The following is a 12,655-nucleotide window of genomic DNA, read 5'->3' on the forward strand; positions in this document are numbered from 1 at the left end:
AATTAACAAATTGAGTAATGTATAGTTCTAAAATTTGTGTAGTTCATAAATTCATGAAATAGTAGTTCAATAAAATTTTGAATGCGAGTCAACAACCGAGATGACATTGACTTTCACCTGTGACCTGTATCGAAAGGGTTAAAGAATTTATCACACCTGCAAACTCCTTTCACAAAACAATCAAGTTTACCTGTGATTACTGCCTGCCCAGATTAACTTTCTTGACATTACTCTTTTTCTAAAAGATGGAATTTTACACACTGACTTGTACAAAAAACCTACAGACAGACCACAATACCTTCACTATAAAAGCTGTCACCACTCTCACACTAAACGAAACATTACCTACAGTCAAGCTCTTAGAATAAAGAAAATATACTGAGATGAAACAGACCACAATGAAAACACACCAAGGATCTAAAAGGATATAAAGACATCGAAATCGACAGAGAAATTGAAAAAGCCAACAATACTCAGCGGAAACATCCTAAATCAGAGCAATACTAAACTTTCAAATAAAATTCCCCTTATTATTACCAATCAGTTTAAACTCAGAAATGCTTCACAAATTCTGAAAAAACATTTTCATCTCCTACAACTGAATGATCGCCTTAAACAGATATTTCCTAAAGTTTCCTTTGTCTCCTTCCGAAAAAGCAGAGCTCTAAAAGATATCCTTGTTCACACAAAAGTGCATTACATCCCACCTAAAAATGGTTGTCGTCCATGTAATAAAGCCTATCGTCAAACCTGCAAGTTCATAAAAGCCACTAACTCATTTTCTGACAAACACAATCAAAGAAACTTTAAAATATCCAAAGAAATCAATTGTGAAACAAAAACACAATTTACCTTATACGATGTAAAAGATTACAAATATGTAGGACAAACAACTCTTAGAGAACATTCCAACAATCATAAATCTTCTATTGACACCTAAAACGATCTCCCTGCTGCTCTACACTTTAACCAACCTGGTCATTCCATTTATGATGTTACTCTCCTTGGCATTGAAACAGGATTCAAAACTAAAGAAGATACAGAAATAAAAGAAGCTTATTGGATTCCTAATCTAAACACTGTTCAACCTTTCGGAATTAATCTAGATCCTGGAATCAGTGATCTCCATTCATTGGTTTTATCTTTGTCAGAAAAATAATTTTATTCTTTGCTTATTTTTTTCATGTAATGTGAAAGCTGAATTTCCTAAAACTTACTATTTATTTAAGATAATTTTCCATATCTGTTTTTATAAATTGATTAGCATAACATATCTTTTTCAATCAGTCTCCAGGTGTCACCTATATTTTACTTAGACACATAAGTATAGTTTTAAATATACATATATTTATCCATTTCTAAAGAAAAATATCCCTAGCAGGTTTTCATATACACTCTCGCCATCGGCTATGTACCGGAAATGAGATGCTTACAACAGTACATAGAGAAATAGACTAAACATTTCCTGGAAAACCTTCATGACATCACTAAACTTCCTTTATATATATCACTTATTCGATTACACTACCATTCCCAGTTTGACCCTGAGAAAGAAAGGTCCACCTTTCAAAAGTGCTCGGGTTATAGGGTTTTTATTCATTTCTTTTTAGACCCAAATACAGCTTAGTTACTAAGCCTGGTAAATTACAGTGGAATTCTGTGGTATTGATATGGTAATTTATAATTTTTTGTTATTTCAAAATGCATTTATAAAAAGATTATTTTGTTTTATATCCCCAATTCAACAAGACTTAGCAAAGTATAACAAATGGAAACTTCATAATAATAACAACTGTAAGTAGTAGAGATTATTGTTTTTTATATTTCTTTATTTACTATCCTTTGTTTTAAGAAAAATAACTGAAATTTAAGAACCTATTTGTAAATAGGAATAATATATATACATATATAATGTATAATAACCGAAATGAGATTGTATTTTACAAAATACTGGTGCACTAATAGTACAAAGCTAAGTCAGTTGCACTTTGTTAAGGCTAGTTTTATGCTATTGGATATGAGCTGAACATGCACCACATGTTATTCACACACAGCTTAAAGGTCGATAAACAAAATAATAAATGTAAATAGATGTATATGGTTACGAGATTTAAGCTATTGGGTCAGGACAAGAAAGGACTTCTCCAACTAAACAAGCTAACCCACATTTGGAGCTCCCCCCATAAAAATGTGAGTGTGAGATGCTTGAAAAGACAGAATCAAAGGCAGCCAGATGTCCGTTTGAGAAAGAAAACTGCAGTCTGTATGAACACAGAAGATGGGCAAAGATCATGACCATTCAACTGAAATGTGGGGAGTTTAAACAGGACCCAAAGCACAGAATGATAAAACCTGATGCCACCAAGGACAAGAATGAAGGCAATGCCAAAATGCAGGGAGAAATAGGCATGTGTAGAGAAGCATCCAAGACATCTACCTTTGTCATCCAAACCCCCAGAGTATAAATGCACCAAACGGTGAAAAAAAACCCTCCATAACAGAACAAGGAAGGTCAATGAAACGGTCCAGGTTTTAGAATAATTACAGGACATTAAAACTGTTGTAATAACAAATTACAACAAATAATCAGGAATAGAATCCCAGATAAAGTTAATTGACCAGTAAGACAGCATCCCAACTGAGAAGAACCTTATTGATTCTGATAGATGCTGGTGAGAAGAAAAAGGGATCCCAAGGAAGAAGTAGAGTAGAAGATGGGAAAGGGAGACTCCTATCCACACATGAAGCACACAAGTATCTATGGTGAATGTGGATAGGAAAAGGGGTTTGTCCCCATAACCTGGAAAGGAGGCACTGGGGAAGGGGAGGAAGGAAGAGTGCATGACACAGGAACAGGCTATATGAGGGTTGGGAATGTCGAAAAACAAGGAGGAAAATTGACATGGTACCACTGTGGGCTGCAATGAGGTAGAAAGACTCCCAAACACTGACAGTCACCAATATGGCACCAAACAAAAGGCAAGGAAGAACTGGAGGAGGGAGAGGCACCCAAGTAAACAGTGCACACCATGAAGAAGATCCCACTAATAGTCAAGTAGATAGGTACAAAGGGAGTGGAAAAAAAGAGAGGATACAAGACATCCCTGAAAACCCCACAGAGGCTTAGTGGATATATATGGCAAGAAGAGGTGTGTAGGAAAAGGTAACAAAGAAAGTGGAGAATGGGTTGTATCAGAAACTTATTTTTTTAGTAGTATATATGAATGTAAGTATATGCGTATGTTGGGCTAAGGATTCTTCTACAGTAGGTGTCTGCTACTTATTAGCGATAAATTCAACAATAAACGAACATCACACATTCCACTTGTTTTAAAATAATATATATATCAGAAACAAGTTGAATGTATATACAAAATTCTTTACACTATGGAGATCATAGTTGTATCTTAAACACTACACTTCTCTTCTTCTTGTCAAAAGTCCACTTACGCCTATTCAATTGCTTTAGAATTCAATTGACAAGCTGAACTATTTTTCTATTACACGTATTAGTTGTATCTTAAACACTATACAGTTCTCTTCTTCTTGTCAAAAGTCCACTTAGGCCAATTCAATTGCTTTAGAATTCAACTGAAAAGCCAAACTATTTTTCTCTATTTTTAATCGCAATAGTATCCGTATATAATTCACTTATGCTGTCACGTGAGTTACCAAAGTTCGTTTCCCATACTTACAATAATCGTCTGCTTTTTCGTGCTTCTAAGTAATCATCTCATTTTCCTCAAAGTCCACACAGGTGGGTTCAATTAGCTAAGAAAACCCTTTGATAAGACAAATGCTTCTCCTTATCTCTTTCAAACTATTAATCTCATTCTAACATATGAACCATTAGGCCTTTCACTCCTATGAAGGTTAACTTTGCATTTTCTAACTTCTCTCTCACACTGAACTTCTCTTTCCCATGAATTTTAACTCTCTATTTCTACTCATCTGCTTTCCATTATTTATACATCTATCACTTAGTCCTTCTAGAAATCTCCATAGCCTCAACTTCAAGGAATTACAAACACAAAATGAATTACTTAATAATACTACCTACACTAAACAGTATTTTATATCTGACATATAGTGTGATTGTAATATCCACTCTATGTGCATCACTACTACAGTTATGCATATATAGGCCTACTTACTCTTGCTGTCCTTCATGTTTTCTTCTACCATCATTTACCAATGTATAATCCTGACAATTAATGAGCCACAGCCAGGTTTATATAGTGGTAGAAGAAAACATGAACAACAGTGATAATAAATAGGCCTATATATGCACAACTGTAGTAGTAGCATAGATAGTGTGGAGATTACAATCACAATATGTAATCATGTCAAATTTTGATAAATGGGTAGAAAGAGGAAAGCTTCTTGAGTTAAAAGACAGTGAACTACAAGAGTTTGTTAAACAACATCAAGAACTAGAGAGAAGACTGGCAACAGAAGAGAGAGGAGGAGAGACAGAGAAGAGAGGAAGAAAGACTGAAAGGAGAAAAGGAGAGAGAGAGAAGAAAACAAGAGAAAGGAAAACTGAAATAGAGAGAGAGAGAGAGAAAGAATAAGAGCACAAAGAGAAAAAGAAGAAAAAGAGAGAGAAGAAAACAAAAGAAATGAAAGTCTGGAAACAGAAAGAGAAAGAATAAAAGCACAAAGAGAGAAAGGAAAGACTGGATGCAGACAGAATCACCAGTAACTTTTATTGGCCAGGAGTCATCGGAGATGTAGGTAGATTCTGCAGGTCATGTGATATCTGCCAAAGAACAATACCTAGAGGGAAGGTAGCTAAGGTGCCATTGGGGTAGATGCCTCTTATAGTAGAAACATTCAAAAGAGTAGCTGTGGACTTGATTGGACCACTAGCACCTGTTTCTGACAGGTAGACGAAAATGGGAAAACTGGGCATGGACAATGTACATTTTTCATAGTTTGATCCCCATCCCTGAATGAAAAACTTGAAGGATTGTGAGTCCAGGAAAAATGCAAACACCAGAATGTAACCGGGTTATGAACTAAACAGCATGGACCCTGAAATCTGTACAAGAGAGTTAACTAACAAACAGACAAAAGATATCATACCCGGGAAATTAAGTCAAGGAATGGTCAATGAAAATGTGGGAACATTCATAGGCTTACCCTTGCTCCCACAGCAAAGGAAGGAGGTGATAAAAGGTCCTCCAAAATATCATCATTCAAATAAGGACCACCAGGGAGTGGTACATCTGGTCCTGGTACAAAAGACGTATCAGACCTCATGATAAAATCCAATTCGTGGCAAAAAAAAGGCCGAAACCACCTCACTGAAATACTGAAGCCCAAATCCATACAAATGACAGTTGTTGTACGATGGCAATGTTACAAAAGAAATAATAGTGGTAACAATATTTTGAAAATTCAAACAAAAGACACTTGAGTGGGTAAAACAAATTCAATCCACAAATTATCACGGAATAATGCAGAATGTAAAAACAAGTTAGCCATTTGTTGAATAAGTTGTATTAATTTATTTTTTTTAATTAAGTAAAAATGCACGAAATTAAAACATGTCTGCACTTGAGTGTTTCAAATCAAGAAGTAAAGATTAGGTTATATAGTATAGATGGAGTCAGCTACACTAGGATGGTGTGTATACATGCTCCTATTGGTGGAGAGTTGTTGCACACTCATTTGCATGCTACAATGCAGATGTAATACGTGTAAACACAAGGATGTAGGTGGGAGAATAAGGCTAGTGACGAGCACAAATTTGTGCATATAGAAGGCATTAGTTGTTAAGAAAATCTATTATGTGATAGGAGGTAAGTTATCATATCAGAAAAATATTTATTGTAAATTACTTACTCCAAGTTTAGTAATAATAAAATAAATATATAAATAAAGAAATTGAATTAATACTTTTGTATTCTAATATTCCTCTTTATTTCTTGTATTCATTTTCTTTGGTACTTATATTTTCAAAAGAAAAAAATACCCTTAACAATTTTACTTCTGAGTTATACATCTTGGCAGCATTTAAACCTAAAAGCATAAAGTTGATCAATCTGATCAGCCGTAGAACTGTGAAACTATATGTACTATAATTCTGTGTTTACTAAGTGTATCTTCATGAAATTTGGCAAGCTTTTAGTAAACATTAAAAAACTGCATTATAGAAAAAAAATCAAGTTTTGAACAGCCTTTTTATTAAAGATTTGTTTGTAAATTTCCAGAACCTTTACTTAGTCAGTCTGGATGCAATGTTATTTTCATGCTAAGAATAAAAACTACTTCTTTTCATCTTACAGTTTTTGTATTTCATTTGTATAACTTCTGGAGCCTCCTAAGCAAATATCAAAAATTTTTTGGTAAAACTTTATATATTACCTCTTACTTTCTTTACCTTAACACCAACTGTAGAGAAATCATCAGTGTACAGTGAAAAGAAAAGTTGAAAAATATAAAATAAAATGAATAATACCATTTTATCCTCTGCAGTGACTGAAATATAATTCAGAAAGTTCCAAATTACTTAAAAGTTTCAAGTATTAACATTTTCACAACTTTTTTTATTGCTGTAGTAATCCTCATATTAAAAGCAATAAATCACAGCATCAGCGGACCATTAGCTGTTCCCTATAGAGCTAACAAAAACAGCATGAGATGTATCAGGCTTCACACTGTGTCCAAGTTTGTGAAACTTTTTGTTTTTTATGTTAATGGCGTTTTGTCATTTCTATTATAAGCTACATTTTTGCACCAAGTTTATTAACATGCATTGATAATAAAGTGCTTTAATTTAAATTTGTAAAAGGTCATTACATGAGCATTTGGACCCACTTGAAAATAAGGTGTGGCAAAAGAATTAACAGAATACAAACTTCTGGATTTAGAGTTTAGAATCTGCCACATTAAAATTTAATTATGTTTATAAGATACAACTGTAATGCTATGACTTTCTACCCTTGTTCCATATTTATTCCAGAACAGGAATAGTTTGAATTTCAAGTGGGCCTAACAAATATTAAGCCTCACTGACTTTTGTGGGAAAATTACAAACTTTCTTAAGGACTTGTAAATTGTTATAAATGGATGTAATTATTTTTTTACCTTCTTTCCTTTTTTTTCTTAATGTGAATAGGAGGAGATTCTATTTTTAATATAAAGAAATGGGAGTTCAAGACTGCTACTCAATACATGACACTAAATGTAACTGTGTACCTCTATACCAACTACAATGATCTCCATTATTACATATTCTTATTTAAGCACTGACATATACTAGAAAAAAAAAGTATATAAAGCCCTACAATGTACTTGACCACCTCTTGGAAAACATGCTGGCCAGAAGTACACAGCTCAGCTTTATTTTCATTGCTAAGTACATTATACATGCAGTGTTAGCAAGATTCTCATTGTATGTTGGCAAGAAAGAAAGAAAGTGACATTATAATAATTGCAACTAGAAATTTTTGAGTTATATACATTTACAAGACAGAAGGAATCACCTGTAATGATCAGTGATATGTTCCTTAACACATAGGCATATTTTACAAATACATTTTTTGTAGACTTAAACTGACCAGTCTTTCCTTTGCTAACAGACACCTGACTTAAGTGAACCCGTGTTTTATTGTGCACAGCAGAAAATGAACTACAAAAATGACACTTCTGGATTAAAATTTTGATATAAAACTGGATGATGTGTATACTTTCTAGGGTTAATCTTAAATTAGTATGCTGGAACTAACAGTGCTAAAAACTACAACCATCAAGTGATTAGTTAAATAAAATATAAAATTTCTTACTTCATTTTGTATGTTTTTGCTCCAATAGCCAAAGCTATGAGTTGATGACCAAGACATATTCCAAACACAGGCTTTGGCTTATCCTCTAGAAGCACACGTTTCAAGTTCTTAATGGTGACATCACAGAAAGTAGGGTCACCAGGGCCATTACTGAGGAAAAGCCCATCAAACTCTGATTTTCAGATAAAAAATATTATAACTCAGACATGAGTAAAATAAGCAGTGTTAGTTTCACTGATTGGATCAAGTTTAATACAATGTTAGTTTCACTGATTGGTTTAAATAAAATTTGTTAAGTCTTAAAGTTCACTGATTGGATCAAGTTTAATGCAATGTTAGTTTCACTGATTGGATCAAGTTTAATGCAATGTTAGTTTCACTGATTGGATCAAGTTTAATACTAACATTGTAAAACGGTTTCATTAGAAATTTCTTAATAGCACATAATTTCAATATTAAAATATTGTATAGATGCCAAGGTGTACATTTCTTGAAAAGTTTTCTTGTCTGTTTTTATAACGTGTCTTTCTACTCACTTGCCCATTAACTTAACCTCTCAACATAAGTACATGTACCAACAATAGATAATAACTGTAGATAAATCATCTATTAATAAGTGATCTGTTAACAATTATATAACAACCATAATTAAATATGCTTTTCTTACATACTTATTTATAAAGATTACAATACACTGTTTCTTCAGTTGGTACCCTTGCTGTTAACAATATTTTTACCATCATCCCAATATCTTCTCAAGGTTTGGCCAGCTTAGGAGATTTAGGTTAGTCTTAAACACATATATTAAACTAACAATTAAAACAATCTGAAAATAAATGCAATATAATTTTGCAATGTAATAAAATAAACTATGTGTGAATTAACAATAATATATTTTATTCAGTAAGATTCAATGAAAATACCCATTATGAATGTTCTGATTTAGAAAAACTTATTTTTCTTCCTCATGAATAGGTTTTGTTGGGATCCTTCACATTTTTTACAGCTGCTTGAAAATATATTGAATAATTTCTAGTATAAGAACTTATGATAATGTTTGTATTTAGTACAGCCAATATTTATTGTAACTTTGACAATATATATATACAAACACAAACTATGCATTTTTCCAGGCTTTTAACAAAGAGATCCTTTACTTGTGAGTAACAAACCTTTGGAATCAAGGGGATGATTCCATGGTACAACTTCAACACTTGCATTTCGATCCACCAAACAGCGAAGTTGGTTGTACTTCATTCCACAATCTACAACCATAATGCGTGGTGAACCTTTGGGATTAAACACCTTAGGAATCTGGAAATAATAAAAATATAACTTACAAACATATTTTTTAATTTCATAATTTTTTGTGTCTTAGGTTTAATACGAATAAGGAATTTCAATTCTATAACTCATAATTTCTCGAGACATTCTATCTTTGCTATTTTGTTGTTCAAAAGCTCCACAGTTCCTAAAACAACACAAGGGAACTGCCAGTACCATTATCCATGCCAACAGTGGTCACAAACATGGAAAAAAATTAAGAAATATTGTTGGATATACAAGACTGTTTAGCATGAGCATTATTATTTAATTTATTTTGTGACTTAATATTTAGTGATTGTTAAGTTTTCATAAGAGCTTTGTGAGGTTGATTGTTTTAGAAGCATTAGTTATGACAGGTTTGGTTGAGTAACTCGGTAAGAGTTGTACACTGTGTATGTGTGGTTCAAATGTTGTAGTATTGTTGATGCCAATTTACTCAAATCTTCTGTATTTTTCTCAGTAACTTATGTGAGTATTGTTATGTTATAGCATCACTCGCATAGCTTATAGAAAGTTCAAGGCCTCAGTAAACAACATATAAATATAGACGACCAAGAAAGCGCAAGTCAAGTTCAGTCACAAAAAAAGTTTGAAAATGTGAAATTAGCTGGCGTGTGAGTGATTAGTCGTAAAGGGCGACATTTTAAACTGAGTTTCTCAGTTTAATAGAGGTAAGTAGAATAATTTGTCTTGTCAAAGGATTCTAAGGTACCTGAACCCATCAGTGTGAACTTTGAAGAAAAGGAGACAATTATTTGAAGTTCAGGATACAACTGTGGTAACTCATAGGGTAGCATAAGTGAATTATTCACTGATACTATTCAAATAAGAGTAGAGAAAAATAGTTTGTCTTGTCAACTGGATTTTAAAGTAATTGAATCAGCTTAAGTGGACTTTTGACAATCAAAGAGAATTATTTAGTTTTAGATACAACTGTGATATTCCACAATGTACAGAATTTTTTGTACATACGTTTGACTCGTTTTGAATATATTATTTTAAAACAAGTGGATTGTGTGCTGTCTGTTTATTGTTCAAATTTATCGCCAACAAGTCATATACACCTACTGCAGAAGAATTCCAGCCCACTCACATATACATAAAACCTTGACACATATGTGTGTATATATATATATATATATAATATGGGCAAAATGGAAGTGATGGATAAGAATTTGAGTCCAACAGGTGACAAACATGTTGGTCTTTACCATTAATAAAGATGAGTACAAATGTCAAGAGTACTGGTTTTCTTTTAATATTATTTACCAGCTTTTTTTATCCTAAGTATTGTTGTTGACCAAAGAAGTGTCACCAACAGAACAAAACAAGCGATGTCATGCATCAAAGAGAGGACCTGAAAATGAAGACAAACAGGAGGGTAGGCATGTAGAAAAAAGTGAGACCAGTCCTGGCTGAGAGCATCCTCCACCAGGGCCAAAGGATGAGGAACTAGGGATCAGAACAGGGAATGTTTGGTGTTGAGAGGAGTTGCAAAGGCATCAATGAAAGGTGTGTTCAACTGTGAGCAAACCCAACAAAACACCTGTGGATGGAGAGAACATTCAGTGGATAGAATACTATCCGCCCAAGAGAGACGATCCACCCCCAATTTCAAAGCCTCCAGCAATGACAAGCCATGAGAAGAACCTGATGGGAATGAGCCTTAAACAGTATATTCAATGCACAGAAGCAAAAAGTCTTAGAACAGGTATCCCTCTGACAGATGATATAAGAAACAACTGACCATGGTATTGGCACGATCAAATGTAACAAATATTGAGAAGGTATAAGAAAAGTCTAGGAAAGCTTGACAAGCCAGCCCAGCTGAGCAGACTCCTGCAGATGTGTGAGAAGAGTCCCTCAAGAGAAGAAGTCACACACCCAGTCTCAAAATACTGATGACAAATGGGATTGGAGGGAAGATGAAACCAGAAAAAAGGGAAGAGAGGAAAGGAAGTGAAGGGATAGGCCAGGGGTGAGAACCTAAAGAACCCATCTGACAGCCAAAAATGGAGACCATAGTCTTGCAAAAAGAAACAGATAATATCCCATAAGGCCAGACATGATAGTGTGGACACAGACGACACAAGTGACAACCCTGATGTTGGGAGGAAGCTGGAATAGGAAGGGGAAACATGGATTCAGCAGGCCTACAAGTAGAAACAGGTTGAGATAGATGAGAAATCACGGAAGACTGATGCTGGGCCATCTTGGTCTGGGTCTCCAAGTAAGTCGGGAATACCCCTAAGACTTCTCGGTGAATAAAAGAGGCCCAATGAAAATAAGCATGTGGAAAACATACATTAGCTAAGAGAGCATCCCATCCCAACAGCAGAGGAACCGAGTACGAAGGAATAGAGCAGAAGAAGAAGAATTACAGGCCAATGTGGTGAAAAGAAGAGAACAAACCTCTCCAGAAAACCTCCAGTGATGCACTCAGAAATAAGGTGAAGTGATAAGAAGTAATGCAGGAGGGTGATAAGAAAAACATAAAGGGATTAAAATTGGGCACTAGAAAGGTAAATAGAAATTAAAGGATCTGCAGGTAAAAGAGATTCCAAAAACTTGGATTCAAGGAACAGAAATGAAGAATAGCTGTAAGCCAGAACAAAAGAGTTGATTAGATGAGGAGGACAAGGCATGTAGGTATGTAGTTGTTCAAGAACATATGCCACATGACCCTAATACCAGGAGAAGAAGGTAAGACAAAGTAAACTTGGGTTTTATGTAGTAAATCGTGGAAGAAAGTGAAAGACACATGGGAAAGAGAAAGAAAGAACACACTTGGGAAATCAAGTCAAGGAAGATGTTAGAAGAGAGAAGATTTTCCTCCACAGGTAAAGCTGTGCCTAGAGCAACCCCTGGTGGAGGTAAATAGCCAATCAAAATCATCATCATCATCCTGGTCATCTTCAAATTGGAAAGAAGGTACGTAAGCCGAATGTACAGGAGGAGGAGACCCAGTGTGCATGAAGGAACCCACAACACACTGAAAAAATGAAAATCCCATCTGCCACAGACAATGAGCCTCCAGCAGCCAGGGGTAGTAGGAACATTATCATTATCACAGTATGAACTGGTAGTTACTGTCACTTGAGAAGCCATAATGTTTGTTGTTGTTTTACTAAGTGAAATTAAAGAAATCACACTGGTTATATGAAACTCGAACACTGAACCAGGTAAACTTGAACAAAAATTAACTCAGTCATAAACTGTCCCAAATCACAAGTAATTGATTCACAATTTTGGAACACATCCATTCTATATAATGTCAAGGAAAAAAATAAAGTTAATTTGAACACAAGTGCTACTGAACAAAAAGGTTGTGTGGTGAAGTGCTATCATCTCATGATGACATCACGCATTAGCATAGTACACGTTTTTTAGCTTGGAGGTAGCACAAAGCTATCATATTTTTTGGAATATAAGATGCACCGGTGTATAAGATGCACCCAAAAAGCTACAGTCGCATTTGAAAGATTTAAATTGAATAAAAATTCAATTTGATACTTTAAAAATTAGTATATATTGTT

At 34.3% G+C, this 12,655-nt stretch overlaps 1 protein-coding gene across 1 annotated transcript in view; it reads right to left on the minus strand.

The window, feature by feature from the left end:
- LOC106471260 (CAD protein-like) overlaps positions 1–12,655 on the minus strand; it is a 78,989-nt gene that overhangs the window by 20,043 nt on the left and 46,291 nt on the right. The window contains exons 6-7 of the mRNA XM_022399868.1: positions 8,966–9,107; positions 7,794–7,965 (exon numbers count right to left, since the gene is read on the minus strand). Coding sequence (XP_022255576.1) covers positions 7,794–7,965; positions 8,966–9,107 — 314 coding nt within the window. The remainder of the gene's footprint in view (positions 1–7,793; positions 7,966–8,965; positions 9,108–12,655) is intronic.

The sequence above is a fragment of the Limulus polyphemus genome, unplaced genomic scaffold (genome assembly GCF_000517525.1).
Source record: "Limulus polyphemus unplaced genomic scaffold, Limulus_polyphemus-2.1.2 Scaffold4498, whole genome shotgun sequence".
NCBI classification, from domain to species: Eukaryota; Metazoa; Arthropoda; class Merostomata; order Xiphosura; family Limulidae; genus Limulus; species Limulus polyphemus.